This window comes from Notolabrus celidotus, chromosome 1 (assembly GCF_009762535.1).
Source record: "Notolabrus celidotus isolate fNotCel1 chromosome 1, fNotCel1.pri, whole genome shotgun sequence".
Lineage (NCBI taxonomy): Eukaryota > Metazoa > Chordata > Actinopteri > Labriformes > Labridae > Notolabrus > Notolabrus celidotus.
Window position 1 is genome coordinate 11,977,258 of NC_048272.1, and position 17,784 is coordinate 11,995,041.

A 17,784-nucleotide genomic window follows, 5' to 3' on the forward strand; every position below is an offset into this window, starting at 1 on the left:
TTAAGTATAGTCTCAACTAAAGCTTGGCAATATTGAAAAAGATGTTATCACAATATAATTCTTTAGATCAGTCGATATCGATAATTATCACAATAATAATCAAATCAATATTTCATTACATTTTAAAAGGCAGAGGTTTTCCTCCTGAGTGAAAGTTGAAGATGGTTTGTCAGCTTTGATCTGGATTTAATACTCTGATAAAATTCTTGAATCCATCATTTTTGACAGTGCTAACAGGAAGCAGGTCTTTAGTGTGAGATGAGATTTTTGTAATGTATTAGTTTGAACATTCCTATTTTTCTCTGGTTGAGATAATTTGACTTCAATTTTAAACAAAGATATATCAAATTGTATACTGTGTATCAGTTTATAGAGTACTGTTTTGAGTAGTGCACTCCCCTTTAAGATTACTAAGGGTTACAGGCAGAGTGATACTGTTTCCCACAGTGCAGTGAAAGCATCACAGTTATTCAGTGTACTACGGTGGCAGTGGACAGTAAATGTGTCTGAAATTCACAGCAGAAGTTATCTCTGTGTTCTTCCTTTACTCACATCATGTAAGTATATTCAATCAAGTGTATTACGATAATAGTTAAAGCCAGAGTCGACACAGTGTCAGACTAACGACTGTGCTTTGAGCTGGTAGGTTTAATGTTTTCTTCAGTCTTGCTGTCCCTTGTTTCAGCTGTGTTTACATTCCACTCCAAACGTCTTAAAGCCAACCTATCTCTTACCCAGCAACATGATTGGCTATTCAATGCTGTCTCCTTCTTCTGTCTGTTGGGTGGCAACTAGCGTTTAAGGCACATTAGCGCCCCCTCCCTTTCCGGTGGTTGGGGGGTGTTGTAACAGGTTTAAATTAGGGATGTAAGGATACACTCAACCCACGAATCGATTTGAATCCCGATTTTTGGTTCATGATACGACTCACTCACAATTCTCTGACGATTTTCAAGAAAACTGGATTGAACTCAAAATTTTAATAACTATTATTTTATTTCAATTCTCATATATGAACAGTTCCATTATATATTTTTTCTCTTATATTTCTTTGTAAACAAAGTAATCCTTTTTTTATTTTTAAGGTGTCTTGTAACTCAAATAAAACCACTGCACATTTTTTTCAGTACCTTGCAAAATAACTAAAAATGAGCGCACAAAAATACCTTGCAGGAAAATTTTAGAACAATTATAAAGAAATGGAAAGTGAACAATTCCCAAATGAAAGTTTTAAATATTAAAACAAATAAGGTAAATCTCTTTAAATTAGGGATGTAAATTTTAAGTATTCTCCGTGATCGATCTTTGGAAATGTTAACGATCAATTATCGTTTAATCATTTAAAAAACATAAAAGTTTTCCATGTCAAAAATAATGCCAAATCCGTTTCTTCCCCCTAAATCTAATTTTCCTTCATGACACAATGTACATAACTGACGGTATTAAACAGCTACGGATCATATTGAGGTGTTCAAAATGTTAAACGCGCTGAATATCAATGTGAGGAGCAGGCTTATAAATAATCTCTGTGGACGCATGGTCATAGAGTGAAGACTACAACATGTGGATTTACTGCAACAGGACAACTGACTCATATTTTAAACTCATAGTGTCTAGTCTTCTGTCTACAATTGAGAAAATTAAGCATTTAAACACAGTCAGGTGTCAGCTGGGAGTGCAACCGGGTCAGAATCAGTTAGGCAGCGGAGAAAAAAAGGGCTCATGGAGACCTGTCAGTCAGCTGAGCGTCCCCGTTGTGTGCAGTCAGCTGATTCTGAGACATGCTTTAAACTTAAAACACCTCCACTCAGCGAGTGACGAGAGAGCAGCGCAAGAGACTTAATGAAGTTGAACACGTGGAGTATAATGCAGATAGCGCCTTCTACTGTTTTAAAGGGGACATATCACGCTTTTTTCATCAATATATATTGGTCTAAGAGGTCCCCAAAACATGTCTTTAAATTTTATGCTCAAAAAAACACTTTTAAATCAGATTTTGGTCTGCCTGAAAAGTCCTCTTCTTCATTCCTCCTCAGAACACTCCGTTTTCCCTCTGACCACGCCCCCTCCGGAAGTGGATGTGCCTCGGCTCTCCAGCACGTTGATCTAATGTTTACATGTATGCTGAATATACACGGCTGCTCAGAGATCACGTTACTTCAACCCTCTGAATCTGATCCTGACGGAGAGGCGCCTGTAGCAGGACCTTTCTGAACGATTGGTCACAGATTTAGTGTTTCTTGTTGTTTTATTTATCAGTATGTAGACTTGTGTCTTGGTACACAGCTACGAACATGTAGCTATGTGGCTATGCTAACTAGCGCTAGCACTTATCCATGATAAATAAAAATCATCCACTAGATCTTCAAATCTGCAGACGTGGGGAGTAAAACCGACCTCTGCCAGAAAGGCAGCAGGACCCTTTATGAAGGATTGGTCACAGATTTAGTGTTTCTTGTTGTTTTATTTGTCAGTATGTCGACGTGTGTCTTGGTACCCAGCTACAGCTACAGCTACAGCTATGAACATGTAGCTATGTGGCTATGCCAATTAGCGCTAGCACTTATCCATGATAAATAAAAATCATCCACTAGATCTTCAAATCTGCAGACGTGGGGAGTAAAACCGACCTTTGTGTTTATTAAGACAGCCTACAACTAGCATGCCTCCCTCCTAAGCTCCTTGTTAGCACACATGTGTGCAGGTAATGAAAAACGGGGGAGGGATTCAGTATTATTTTATACAGTCTATGGGCTGAACAAGCTCCGAGCCCTGACTCCGTGACAGACCGGATATTGTTGTTACGTAACAAAAACACGGAAGTCTGAAACGGCTCGTTTCACACACATTTACAGAAAGGTATAGAAATCAGAACAGGGGCAGAATGGATTTTTTTCATTCTCGGGGGGTTTGTAGACATGCCAGGGAAACATATTTCAGGTAGAGAACCATTAAAAAGTCAATTTTGCATGATATGTCACCTTTAAAATAATATCCCAATACAAATTTTGTTGAATCGATTTTAATCCACCCTTATTTGTATCGATTTTTTACCGATTTGCAATATATCCTTACATTCCTAGTTTAAATATATCAAATTTTTACCAAACATTTGATATATGGATATTAAGAAAATAATGGCACGATAATTATTGATTTCGAGTTATCGCCCAGCCCTAGACCCAACAGCAAATGGTCAACACAGCTGTGATATGAAGTCTTAAATGGCACATCTGGACAGCAGTCACAACAATGTTATCTATCACTGTGAAATAAAGCCATAAACATGCATTTTATCAAGCTACTGAACTTAATAACATGTTGAGAGGAAACAGGAGGACAGAGAGAACAGAGAGGAAACACATAAGAGGCATAATCAGAGACTGATTTATCATCCATCTGTCCAGAGATTCCTCCAGCCTGCAGGAGTGTCTTTGATTGTTGCAGTGAGAATTGGTCATGGTGAAATTAATTCCAATACTGTTCAATGATATGCAAATTACAGACAGGGGGTAAAATAAATCTGCAGCAGTAATTAAGAAAACTAATTTGCTCATTAGAATTCATGATTTCATAAGCTAATGAAGTATTTTCTGTGAGGATGCTGCTGTAAACAGAATAACAATGAGAGTGTATTTCAGCTTTACTTAAATGCTGAGTTGACTCCTTTATTTGAGTGTCAGCTGCTGTCAAATGTACAGTTTTGTCTTTATTTCTACTCCGGCTTCATCCACATGTACAGTATGTGGATATTTTTGAAGACTTTTTTCACTCTTTTGGAGAACACCGTCCAAGGTGGAGATTTTTAAAATCTCCTCTTCAACCATGTATTTTCTACATAGCTTATTTTGTCTTCTGTACATACTTTTATCATTATTTTCATTGTATTAAATATATTATTAATTACTTCTTCTATTAATATTATTTGATATTCTTACTTATTGTGTATAGGAGCAACTTTAATGACTGAATAAATATGGGATAAATAAAGAATTTCTGATTCTGAAAATTCATGGGGACAGATGAATCAGCAGTTTTGGAAACGCCATAAATACACCATAAATACACCATAAATACACCATAAATACACCATAAATACAAGATGGTGGGCTACCTGTTTACGTTTGCTCAGTACAGTTAGGTTTAATAGCATTTTTGCGAGGTGACCTAGCTGTTCTTCATCCTAATACAATGTCACAGGGGCTAATTAATATGTCATGCTTTTTTTGATTTCCCCATTCTTGATGGTTTACATTTGCTGCTTGCTCAGGGCGACGATCAATAAACATGCAAACAATGTTCTTCTAAGGTGTTGGAGATGACTGACTGATTACACATTATCTCCACCCACTGGTCTGTCATGTTTACGCTGGTGTTTTCAACAGGTTCTGCATTGTCGTGATGACATAGAATTATTCATAAACACCCTCAGTGTGGACAGAATTTGTTTTAATGGAAAAAAAAAAAACTGTTTTTAAAAAGATCTGTATACAAGTGGATGCAACCAAGAACCACACTACCTCCGTAAGACAAACAACTACAGCCAAGGGGGGATACCCGCACCACCACCCCACACTAGAGGCTGACATTTTTTCGGGAATCCCACGGGTCACAGGATGGGAGTCAAATTTGCTATTAATCATGTGATTGGGGCTGCACGGTGGTGCAGTGGGTAGCGCTGTTGCCTCACAGCTAGAAGGTTCCTGGTTCTGATCCCCGGCCGGGCGGGTGCCTTTCTGTGTGGAGTTTGCATGTTCTCCCCGTGCATGCGTGGGTTCTCTCCGGGTCAAGATAATGGATGGATGGATGGATCATGTGATTGGGACAGTCTAGGATAAAAAAGTTAATGGGAGCAGACGGGAGTGGGAAGGTCTAAAGGGACTGTTGTTAAGTCTTACCTGTGACAGCAAGAAGTTTTCTTGGTTCATTGTGTGTAAACTGTAAACATCAGCTCACAGTCGACACACCTGCACCATCGTGTAACGTGGGAATCTCTCCTGCTCTCCAGTTTAGCTCTGAAGTTTCTCCTCTTTTTCCTCCGGTGCATTGAATCGTCTTTTCCTCTGTAAACTCCAGCTCATAAAGGTGTCCACTTGTGTCTGCAGTAAACGGCATGACATCAGCGCGGTCAGAATCACTCATTATTAAGTTTAGTTGTATTTTTATGACTTTGAAGCCTGCAGACCTGAACAGCTGATCAGTGCGCTGCAGGCGGAGGAGCACGTCTGTGTTGCGTCCCCAAATAATGCAAAAACTAACTGTTTTTCTGATGTGAAGTGAAAGTGAAGTGCTGATGAAAATCACAAGTGGAGCATACACCTAAACCGAGATGTGTGCTCAGGTCTTAGTTTTCCAAAACTCAGGTACAGTATGTAAATTGTGAAGGTAATGCTTTTATGCACTTTTGTTCATTGAGGTATGTATTACCTGAAGACTAAAAGAAGAAAAAAATGGGACAGTACAGGAGCGGGAGTCATTCTGAATGGGAGCAGGATGGGACTGGGAGTCATTTTACTGGGAGTGAACAGGAATTTCTTTTTTTTTTACTCTGGCCCAGGAGTGTGATGGGACAAGATTTTTTTTTCTGTTGGAGTGGGATGGGACAGGAGTGAAAATCCACTCCCGTGTCACCCTCTACCCCACACACACCTCTGTGCTAATGTATTTGACAGTATCCCTACATGCAACAACTTCCTATTTCCCAAAGGACCTTACATCTAAACACAGAAGAGGATGTCAGCTTTACAACTCTTCAAAGAAACAGAAACTAGTAATGTCTCTATGTATTACTCACTGGCAGTGTCAGAGGAGCAGCACCAATGGAGCCACTGCTTGTGATGAAGATTAATGAGAGGAGAGAGGAGGAAAGACTGCCTTTAGAACTCACATTTTGATATATATCCCTTTCACTTACAAACCGGGTCTCCTGCTGCATATGATCAGATTTTACTCACTAATTAAACAGCTGAAACTTTGGGCTGCAAAATCGATGGCCAGGGCTTTGCAACAGACCAAATTGAGAAATGTATCCAACATACAAACTGGGAGAACAATCTTAAAGCAAAATATCTGACATGTTCCCTATAACTGCGCTCTATATTAAAGACGCTCACCACAAAAGGTGCAGAAAGTCAAAGTAAAATTGGGTATGAATTTATTACGCTGAGTCAGACAATTGTCTAGTACATAACTACACTGTGCGTCCTTCTTTATACTTTAAGACAACTGTTTCAATACTGCAATGTGATCGAACAAATGGCTTGTTGTAAGCCTTTAAACTTTTCATGGGGCCACCGGCAACATGCACTTTGCAGCTGGGTGTAGCTGGGAGTAACTGCAATACATTACAGTAGGGTTGTGGAAGACGGCTTGGTCACATACAGTGGATAGCAAAAGTCTACACACGCCTGTTAAAATGCCAGGTTTTGTGGTATAAAAAATGAGACCAAGATAAATCATGTCAGAACTTTTTTCCACTTTCATGTGACCTATAACGTGCACAATTCAATTGTATCAAAAAAATATATATACAGTTGTGCTCATAAGTTTACATACCCTGGCAGAATTTATGATTTCTTGGGTAGTTTCTGTTGTCATTATGATATAAAAAGAGTAAAAACAGTTGTTTGACAATAAATGGCTTCACCCAACCGCAGACCATGAGTGAAAAAACATTTTTCTCTCATCATTCATATTCTCTGAAAAATGGCCAAAAAAATCACAAATTCTGTCAGGGTATGTAAACTAATAAGCACAACTGTATATATTTTAGGGGATGTCCAGTTCTTGGTAATGTCACTGTTGTGTCATATTTTCTCCACTTGATGATGACTGTCTTCACTGTGGTCCATGATATATCTAATGCCTTGGAACATGTTTGTACCCTTCTCCTGACTGATACCTTTCAACAATGAGATCCCTCTGCTGCTTTGGAAGCTCTCTGTGGACCATGGCTTTTGCTGTAAGATGTAGCTAAGGAAATGTCATGGAAATCCTCCTAGAACTGCTGATCTTTATTGGGATTAACCAAAGTCACTTTAAAATATGACAGGTGTATACTGACTACTATTTGTCATGAGTTTGAATGTGATTGGTTAATTCTGAACACAGCCACATCTCCAGTTGTAAGAGGGTGTGTACACTTGTGCAACCACATTGTTTTATTTTTTTTATTTCTTATTCTTCCCCCTAAAAGATTTCAATTCTTTATTCAATTGAATTCTTCACATTAAAAGTAATATTAAAAGGTGGAAAAAGTTCTGACATGATTTATCTTGGTCTTATTTTTTTACATCGCAAAACTTGGCATTTTAACAGGGGTGTGTAGACTTTTGCTGTCCACTGTACAACACTGGAGTGGTCGGTGGTTCTACCACAACTTCTGCAAACTTCACTAAAAACTACTTGGCTGTCCACTTTTCTGACTTTGGAATAAGAACATTAGACTATTATAAGATCTGAATACCCAGATTTTAAACTCTGGAAGTAATGCAATCTTCACAGTGGCAATATTTGTTGAGCCAATTAACATGAGATGAAGGAAGGATTATTCTTTATTATAATAATATCATGAAACAAGTATATTTCTTCTTTGTGTGCAGGCTCTAGCATTAGTTCACCTTGTCACCTGGACACCCACAGAAAAAAAGATAACAACAGATACATCTGTAGTAAAATAATAATAAAAAGGGCTCTGTCAAGTATTAATTACCTGCCATCTCTGAAACACTCATAGGTTTTCAATTGATCTGCTAGGCAATATGCATGAAATACATACATATTTTTCCACTTTCTTTAGTTCTCCTGTCATTTTATGTTCCAGCTCGATCACTGAGGTCCTCGAATGCTTCCCTTTTAAATGGTCCTTGTGTGTCTCACACGGGCACCACCCAGAGAGCTTTCTGTTTTTACACCCCTGAGCTTTGGAACTCTCTGCCTATGGACATTAAAACAGCAAGCTCTCTGGGTGTTTTTAAAACTAAACTTAAGACTTACCTTTTTAATCTAGATTTTAATTTGGAGTCATTTATTTTTAGCCCTGGAGTGCATTATTATTATTCTGTTATTATCTTAATCATTGCTTTAACATTTATTTATCTTATTTAATTATTTATTTATCTATTTTATTCCCTGTATTCATCTGATCTTGTCAACGCTACCTTATTTTACCTAACTTTTCTTTCCACTCTTACTCATTTTATTAATTTTACTGTGTTGATTTTATTTTATATTATTTTTAAGTATTTTATTTCCAATAATGCCTTTTCAATTTTACCGTTGCTGTTGTTTTCTGTCTCTGTTATTTTGTGAAGCACTTTGGGCTGCATGTTTATATGAAAGGACATCTTGATATTCAGAAGAGTTGTGGGAATTCTGGAGATAACTTTAAAACTGCAGTGAGAGGGTTTTTTGATTGGATGCTTAACTCAGTAGTCGGCTACATGGCTACACCTCAGAAGCAAGAGCATCTATAAGTTTTCAAGCTCTCAGTGGAAATAAAGAACATAAAGAGTCAGTTTATATCATCAAGAAAATATTATGCATTTGAAAACAATATTTTAAAAAGATGTCCTCATGATTCAGGTGCAGAATATTTCCATAAAATAAAAAAGAGTAGACTAAGCTGTCATCCATCGCCTTTGTACCACTGCATACCTGCGGCACAATACACGCCTCCGTGGAAACACAGCAGCCAGCATGGGTAGCAACAGTGTGTCAGTCCTGCAGACAGATTCCAGAGCATCTCCTATTTTCATCGACTCTGCACCTTACAATCGCGCTGCCAACTAAAACAAGGAAACGGGAACTGCAATGCAAATAACCATTTCTCACTGTATGAATCAGCACAGTGTCCTACCTGTTTCTGTTGCTCCAGGAGGAAGAGGAAGGGGTGACGGTGGCGGAGGAGCGGGAGCATCAGGATGAAGATAATTGCTGCATTCTGAAGATCAGGAGATGAAGCAGATCGAGCAGCTGCAGGGATGTCGTGGTGTCCCCTCTGTCAAAAGTGACGCATGTCTCGAGTCTTTGCGCTGAGCAGGCACTTTTGGCGCACAGCTCTTATAATACACAAGCAAATGAAGAGCTCCGTTGTGATGAATATTATCCAAACTGCCTCTCAAAATACGTGGGAAATTAAATATGAGTGGTTTTACACAGTAAATTTCCTGGTTTAACCCATAGTTCAGCTATCGGTTTCAGACAAATATTGCTGGCTGTGAGTTGAACTTTTTGCTGTGTGCCCCAATATATCCGTTCGCACCTGCTGGTAACAGTAACATGTAAAACATGTAAATTAAACATTGCCATAACTGTGTTTACTTTGCCAACCTAAAACAGGGTTTCCCAAAGTGTGAGTCGCGAGACACAGATGGGGAGGGGAGGGGGGGGGGGGGGGGGGGGGGGTCGCGAGATGTCTTCCAGAATGTTTATTATTATTATTATTATTATCTAAAAATAGTGAATTTTACTCATTAAAGTAAAAAATATTGATAAAAATAGTAGCTTACTTTGAAGTTTCTTCGGCTAGCGAAGCAAAAGACAAATGTTGCTAGCTGTGAGTTGAACTTTTTGCTGTGTGCCCCAATATATCCGTTCACACCTACTGTATGATTCAAAATAAAAGCAGCGACAATAGATATATATCTTTATCAATATATATTATGATAGGAAATCATTTTCAGACTTCCGACTGTGGTCTTCTATGAAATAAAGATGGCGACCAGAAATCTCTTAACTTGGGGAGCACAGTCGTCATGTCCTGTATATTTTTGCAGCTATGCACTCCAGAAACCTCTATTGACAGATGTAATAAAAATGTGTCATAATCTACTGACATGTAAAACATGTAAATTAAACATTGCCATAACTGTGCTTACTTTGCCAACCTAAAACAGGGTTTCCCAAAGTGTGGGTTGGGACCCCCTGGGGAGTCGCGAGACACAGATGGGGGGTCGCGAGATGTCTTCCAGAATGTTTTTTATCAATAATATTATTATCTAAAAATAGTGAATTTTACTCATTAAAGTAAAAAATATTGATAAAAATAGTAGCTTACTTTGAAGTTTCTTCGGCTAGCGAAGCAAAAGACAAATGTTGCTAGCTGTGAGTTGAACTTTTTGCTGTGTGCCCCAATATATCCGTTCACACCTACTGTATGATTCAAAATAAAAGCAGCGACAATAGATATATATCTTTATCAATATATATTATGATAGGAAATCATTTTCAGACTTCCGACTGTGGTCTTCTATGAAATAAAGATGGCGACCAGAAATCTCTTAACTTGGGGAGCACAGTCGTCATGTCCTGTATATTTTTGCAGCTATGCACTCCAGAAACCTCTATTGACAGATGTAATAAAAATGTGTCATAATCTACTGACATGTAAAACATGTAAATTAAACATTGCCATAACTGTTCTTACTTTGCCAACCTAAAACAGGGTTTCCCAAAGTGTGGGTTGGGACCCCCTGGGGAGTCGCGAGACACAGATGGGGGGTCGCGAGATGTCTTCCAGAATGTTTTTTATTAATAATATTATCTAAAAATAGTGAATTTTACTCATTATAGTAAAAAATATTGATAAAAATAGTAGCTTACTTTGAAGTTTCTTCGGCTAGCTAAGCAAAAGACAAATGTTGCTAGCTGTGAGTTGAACTTTTTGCTGTGTGCCCCAATATATCCGTTCACACTGTATGAATCAAAATAAAGATAAGATAAGATACTCTTTTATTTGTCCCACAACGGGGAAATTCATGGAGTTACAGCAGCAAAAAAAAGGTGTACAGTACAAGAATTTTAACAAGAATATATATAGAAAAAAAAAGTCCATCAGAGACGACGGATTGGCCATAATTCTCCTGTCAGCCACCACCTCCACAGGGTCCAGGACTGAGCTGGCCTTCTTCACCAGTTAGTTGAGTCTTGCTCTCCTGTATCCTGTCCGCTCACAGTAGGTGAAATCCTTCCAGTGTGGCGTTTGTGTCCGGTGTTAGCTCTGTAAGCATGATGCTACTCTGCCAGTATTCCCTCTGGTGCTGGGTTAGCTCGTCCACCTTATCGTAGATAGATAGGTAAAAGCAGCGACAATAGATATATATCTTTATCGATATATATCATGATAGGAAATCATTTTCAGACTTCCGACTGTGGTCTTCTATAAAATAAAGATGGCGGCCGGAAGTCTCTTAACTTACCGAGCACAGTCGTCATGTCCTGTATATTTTTGCAGCTATGCACTCCAGAAACCTCTATTGACAGATGTAATAAAAATGTATCATAATTTACTAAAACTTGTAAATTAAACATCGTCATAACTGTGTTTACTTTGCCAATCTAAATCAAGGGTTCCCAAAGTGTGGGTCCAGACCCCCTGGGGAGTCGCGAGACACAAATGGGGGGTCGTGAGACATAGACTGTATAAAATATGGACGTAGGATCTATGACGTCAACCATCTCATCAGTCGGTGGCGGCAGCCATATTGCTGCTGTCGAGCAATTGTGACGCAAAGAGGCGGGCTTTGAGCCTCCTAGCCAACAGCTACAGTGTTCCCAATTGTCAATCAAATCAGCTGTGCCTCTCATTGGAAGACTCGTAACCTCAATATCTTCGAAATTTCTGCATTAGAAAAAAATTCACACTCGTCTTTTGTACCAGGATTTAAGCATGTTTATTTCTGCTGTAAAGATTGGCTTTTTAGAATTTGTGTGTATGTGGTTTCTGGTACTCCCAGAATCAGCCTCAAGCGGATCCTTGATGAACTGCAGTTTTTAGCACTTCCACACTGGACTCATATTTTTAGACCGGTGATTGCGGCTTGGTCGTGAGATGTCTTCCAGAATTTTTTTTATTTATTATTATTAATATCTAAAAAAAAGTGAATTTTACTCATTATAGTAAAAAATATTGATAAAAATAGTATATAAACTTGAAATAAAACCTTGAAAATAGAAAATGTAATGAGTTTTCTGCCTTTCTTTTTGGCAGATGACTTCTAAGTTTAGGGTTAGTGAACAGTTAATTATCAAAAGCATTACTAGCAGTAGGTTAATTCATAACAGCACAGTAAACACAGCCATATGCTCATATAGGTTGGCTAATTTTCTGCAGACAAGCTAAATGAAGCCACATTAAATCACTTTGAGGGACAGTGGGGGTCGCAAGTCCTTGGCACCAATATTTTGGGGGTCGCGGGCTGAAAAGTTTGGGAACCCCTGATCTAAATAACAAGACAGGCTTTTCTTCATCCTCTTACTAGTTGTGCTGGTTGTTGTAGTATTTACTACTGTCATTCTGCACTGGGCCACACACAGGGTGCTGAAAATTAGTTTTCTGGCAGAGATTTAGATTTTTCCATTACGCAGCATACATGTGTTGCCAGGTTGTCCGAGTTAGTAGGGAACAGCCTTTATTGGTAAATAAATGTATACCTCAAAAGGACACCCCTCTCTATCCTGCACTGGGGCAGAACTTTATTTTGGCTGGCTGTCACTGCAGCACAGTGTAATGAGTTGTGTTGTCCGTTATAAGGCTGGATGACTGGGATCATGTTCACTTTACACACACTGCATACTGTATTTCTGTGAAGTCGCTAAGCAGATGGGTCACAAAGCTGCTCCCTTACCTGGGTCAGGGTGTGCAGAGGTACAAATGAAGCAGCAGGAGCAGATGGGAGCGAGACGGATGAGAGGAAGATGAGACAGAGCTGTGTGCTTAATATTTAACCAGTAGAGCTGCATGCTGCTCCGCCCTGGAGGGGGGGATAAAATCATCACACTGAAGTGACACTAACAATAGAGATGTAGGAATTCATGGATGGAGAGTATAATTCTTCAGCATTCTACTCAAATTTGAAAGTGGTACTATTTATTAAGTGTTGGAGAGACTTTTCACTTTTATTCATTATTTTTCCAATGTGTCATATTGCACCTAGGGGAAAAGTGAAAAAAAGTATAACCTTCTGCTCTTGTTCTTCATTTACCCCATCAGCTGATCTGACAAGAAAACTCCTGTAAGTAAAGAGCCAAGGTTTCATGCTCCTATGACACTCAGCCCAAATGTGAGATGATACAATTCTGTGTGCACGCTTTTTTTATTCTATACCATGTAGTGCACTCACTAATCCAAATTTATTTCTGGGTGTATAGGGAAATTGCACGCAATCAGAATGGCAATGTAGAATTGTTTGTGGATGTGTGTGTTAAAGTGTCTGATGCACAGATATTGGATTCACATGGTAACAGGACAAAAAGACATTCTGTCAGTAAGGTATTCATAACATCAAAATTAGGTTGTTTTATTTTGTTTTACAATGAGTGCTTCTCTAATATCTAATAATCTTCAGTAATAGCACTGAGAAAATAGAATAAGATGAAATGCAACTTTTCTGATGTCTTCACAGTTATTTGTGCCATCCATTATTGGGGCTGAGAACCAAGTCAATACTGTGATAGATACTGTAAGAAACTGTGCTTATGCTCATGGTGTAGCACCCTGCAGACAGCAAATGTTGACTTTGATCATTAAAGTCAAAGGATTAATAGATTTTTTGTTGCATTTTCATGTTAATTAGCAAACTTTTTTTGCCATCAAACCTGTTGAGTACGTGTTTTCACATTCACTCATAAAAACTCAATGCTTGTTCTGTGAATGAAACTTAGTGTCTTCCTTGTTTTATTTACTGCTGGCTGTAAAACAAACTGCCCCTCAGGAATCATATAGTCTACCTTGACCCACAATGACAAATGAAGTTCTCAATGATGCATTGGACGATTACCACCTCCTTCCATGGACAGCAAGCCAATGGATCAGCATTGGCCAGAACACAGGACACTGTTCAACACTAAGTGGAAACATAAATGGAGCCTGTTTGACAAAATAATCATTGAGTTGCTCTGAACAACGTGGTTTACAACAACCTTCGAATCATTTATTGAAGGAGGCCTCTGGTGAAGGAGAAAAATACCATAACAAAGCTTTATTTCTAGCCAGAAAAGCATGATTTTTACTTTGCTAGAGTGATGGAGTAACAGATAAGCTGCTTCATTAAAGCTGATTAAAGATTTGCTAGAAACTGTAGAAAAACTAGACAGAGTCAAGTGGCCTTATTTATATCCATAGTTCCCCTTTTCATAGTTTCATCTCTTCCAACATTGATTTTGAAAGTGTTAATTTAATTGCAATCAAAAATGTGCTCGAGCCTTCATGCACCATTCAATTGTACTGCATATATTATTAAAGGATCCTATTAAAGGATTCGTTTGAAATTTGGGAACCAGAAGTCTATCTAGTAACGACTTTGAGCTAGCAGCTGGTTAGCCTAGCTTAACAAAGACTGGAAACAGGCGTAAACAGCAGACCTCACAAAATCCACCTAGAATCATCTAAAAAGCTCATAAATAACATATTTAGCCCAGTTCATCTAACTGGACCATAGATACAGTGGTTTAAGAATAGGCAGATTTGATTAAATTTTGCTAGCTCTTTTCTCCTGTTCCCAGGCTTTACACTCGGCGAATCAAATGAACCTTGTGTCAAAAAACATGCGTCAAAATGGCCATTTCAATTCAATTTTTGCAGCTGATGGAATTTTAATCCTTTTCATAGTTCTGGTTCCTTGATTTTCCAATTAAGGAGAGCGCCATGAGTCAGTCAAAATGTCTCAAATAGGAGAAAGGAAAACATTTTTTCCATAATAGCAGCAAATTCAGCCTGCAGGGTCCCACAGACTTGATGTTGGAGTGAGCAGAAAGAAAAACATGCTGATTCTTAGTCACCTTTGATTTATTCCGTTTGACACTTAAAATAGAACATTCTCATGTGTTGCTCTTTTCACGAGAGAAACGTTTTGTCCTGTAGGTACAGCGGCCCCAAAGTCCATTTCACCTTCTTAAATGCCTTTACAACTGTCAAAGGATTCCCAATGCAACGAGCAGAATAGGTTTATCTGTTAAATTCAAAATGAATGTAAGCACAATGGACCAAATTGGTTTCTTAATAATGAGCCGTAGCAATAATTACTTTGGACAAAGCTCACCTCAAATAAGCCTTGAAGGGACGTAGCTTGCATAATTTTCCTAATTAGCATAATAAAGAAAATCACCCATCGGCAATTCTGACAGCTAGACAGGTTAGACAGTTCCCTCGAATCTGTGTTTCCAGGAAGAGTTTGATGTTTGGTTTTCCATCCATCAGACAATTCCTAGTTTACCTAACCAGCTATGTCGTATACAGATCCAGCAAGTCTGTTTCGCTGTTACATATGATTTATCTTTCTGTTTTTGAAGTGCATCCAGTGAGGAAATGATGGAAATCTTATCTGTCCAGAATAAATAAAGCACATTGTGCTTTCATGGAACTGCCACTCAACAAGTGACAAATTAAAGATGAAGCAGAGAAAGTGTGACAGAGAGAAAAGTGTTGTATGACTAGGCTTAAATATGATGATTAATTAGAGCTATCATCACATCTTGGGATGAGCTCAAACACATCAAAATCTCGAGACGTCTTTAGGCAGGCTAATTTTGTGCCTGAAGTCGTCACAAGAAGCTTCAAGACATGCATGATAATGACTTTAAAATTAAAGTTGTGAACTTGACAGACAAACCGGCTTTGCATCAGGACTTCCAGAAAATACCGAGAATACACTGTACTTAGAAGTTGCTATAGCTGAGATTTAAATGGTAAAAAAAAAAAAATCTTCTTCTTCCAGGGAAGCTGCGAGTCATCTGAGGCGTGTATCGACACCAAGATCCAATGATGGCTTTTCTTGAGTTATGCTTCGGCGGTTGTTGGAAGAACTCTCACAAACAGAGTTTTGGTGTCTAGAGATTTTACTGATGAGTCAGCTGGCAGCTCTGAAAAACAAACAGCGACATTAAATAGTTAGAAAGTTTTGAAACTGTTTCCAAAGCTCTTCAGATGTTCAAATTGACAGGAGTGAGTTTAGTCAGACAAGTTTATAAAATAAAGACATGAATTCACTCAGGAGTATTAAGAAAAGTGCTGTAATGTTTTTATCCTTAATGCAACATTTAATGCACACAAGGTGAGCTATCATAGAAAAGCCACTTACTCATTGATCTGTTCACTTCTGGATAAAAAGGCATCTAACTCTTTGCTAGCATTTCATTACATTTAAGATTTAACTCATGTAGCAGGCAACAGGGCTGATGTGCATGTCAAATTGAAGGCAAAGAAGTGAGATTAATCTCCTTGCCAGAGATTAGAATACAATTCTCAGAATCCAAACCTGCTCTGGGAACTACTCTCTAAATCAGTGGCACATTACATAAAAAAGGTTAAAAAAACTATTCAATTTGTCACGCAACCTATTTCTGTTCAAAGTCAAAAGTTGATATGATACCCTCCATCCCTTCATCTTACCCTGGGTGAGGTCCTGGTCCAGGTAGAGTTTGAGTCGTCGGCTACGAAGGCCGAACACCTTGGCAGCCTCAGACAGCAGACCCGAGTGGTTGAGCCCGTTCTTGCCCACGGGGTTCACCAGCAGGAGGGTGCCTGCGTCTCCTGACTGACACTCTGGAGGAGACAGGTGGAGTGTTCAAGAGAAGTGGATCAGACAGACTTACTCCCTTATAAATTAAGAAATGATTGGCTCGTTAGTGAGGCTTGTTCACAAGTCCTGGATAAATAAAAAAAAAACAAGCCTCTGGCCTGCCATGGGAGAGGGAAGAGACAGAAGTGGAAGGAATGATGGATCAAGAAGAGCTGATGAGAGAGAAAGTGAGGCCAGCTAATCAATTGAGAGGTGTGAGGGAGAAGGTGAACAGTATTCAGAGAGAATGACTTGAAGGATGAAGTTGAATGTTGTACATTTCCTCAGGTGCAATCAACAGTACATTTATGTTAGTGACATGTTTATTTGGCACCTACATTTTCCAGTTAGCATAACATTTTTATGGCGTTTCTGACCCACTAAAATATTCTGAAGTATATATAAATACAATCATTTTTTTGTGTTTACGGTACAAAGGAAGTGGCCAGTTAGCTTAGCTAACTTAGCTAACTGTTTATCTTAATTCCATTTGTAACATTTTATATATCTAAATTGTGTTCTATCTTTATCTATTTTATTTTTACTTATTTTATTTTACTAATTGGAACTTTTTCTTGATTGTACTTATGTCTGGGTTGCTGCAACAACTGAATTTCCCCCCGGGGATCAATAAAGTAATATCTTATCTTATCTTATCTTATTTTAACACAAAAACTATCCTGGCTCATTTCAAAGGTCCAAAGAATATGTTTCTAAAACTGTAAAAAATTAAAGCATGAAAACTTCATATAGTGTGTTTGAGAGGGTTGTGTGCTGGACGGTGGACCATTTCTTCAAACCGAGCCTTGCAGGCTGACTGCTTTTTTCCTGTTTAGTGCAAAGCTAAGCTACATTGATTGGTTGCTATAGTTTACTATTTTCTATACTGTATGGACAGGAGTAGTGGAGATATTTGAACTGACTCTAAACCATTAAGAAAAAAAAGTAATAAAGAAACATGACAGAGAAATAAAACACATTCAAAAGGTTTTCTTCTACAAAATGTCAAACACTTAATCAAGTATTTACTTGTGTTGTGCTTTTTGTTGATTAACTACAGCCAGATTTGTTTGGCGAAGATTGATGTTACAAGTATAAAATTAAAAGAAGCTTCAACACGCAGACAAATCTCATCAGCAGGGCACATTAACTGTTGTCATTGGACTCTCTCTGGGGATGTGGTTATAATTAAAGATAGTGTCAGTATTGCATGGCTGTATGTACACTG

The 17,784-nt window shown here is 38.4% G+C and overlaps 2 protein-coding genes and 1 long non-coding RNA gene across 4 annotated transcripts in view; all 3 read right to left on the reverse strand.

The window, feature by feature from the left end:
• The window catches only part of atp2b2 (ATPase plasma membrane Ca2+ transporting 2), a 165,461-nt gene extending 160,385 nt beyond the window's left edge, over positions 1–5,076 (reverse strand). Inside the window, exon 1 of the mRNA XM_034694487.1 lies at positions 4,899–5,076. The gene's annotated coding sequence lies outside the window, so the exon portion shown is untranslated. The remainder of the gene's footprint in view (positions 1–4,898) is intronic.
• Positions 5,077–8,485: 3,409 nt separating this feature from the next.
• Positions 8,486–9,659, reverse strand: LOC117820643. Its single transcript, XR_004632808.1, has 3 exons — positions 9,510–9,659; positions 8,858–8,998; positions 8,486–8,786 (listed from the first exon to the last, which is right to left on the reverse strand). It is a non-coding gene; the product is annotated as an uncharacterized LOC117820643 (long non-coding RNA).
• A 5,108-nt stretch (positions 9,660–14,767) lies between these two features.
• Positions 14,768–17,784, reverse strand: part of iars1 (isoleucyl-tRNA synthetase 1) — a 70,529-nt gene continuing 67,512 nt past the window's right edge. For both annotated transcript variants that reach the window (XM_034680664.1, XM_034680657.1), the window contains exons 33-34: positions 16,388–16,540; positions 14,768–15,858 (exon numbers count right to left, since the gene is read on the reverse strand). In XM_034680664.1, the coding sequence (XP_034536555.1) occupies positions 15,776–15,858; positions 16,388–16,540 (236 nt within the window). In that variant the 3' untranslated portion in view covers positions 14,768–15,775. The remainder of the gene's footprint in view (positions 15,859–16,387; positions 16,541–17,784) is intronic.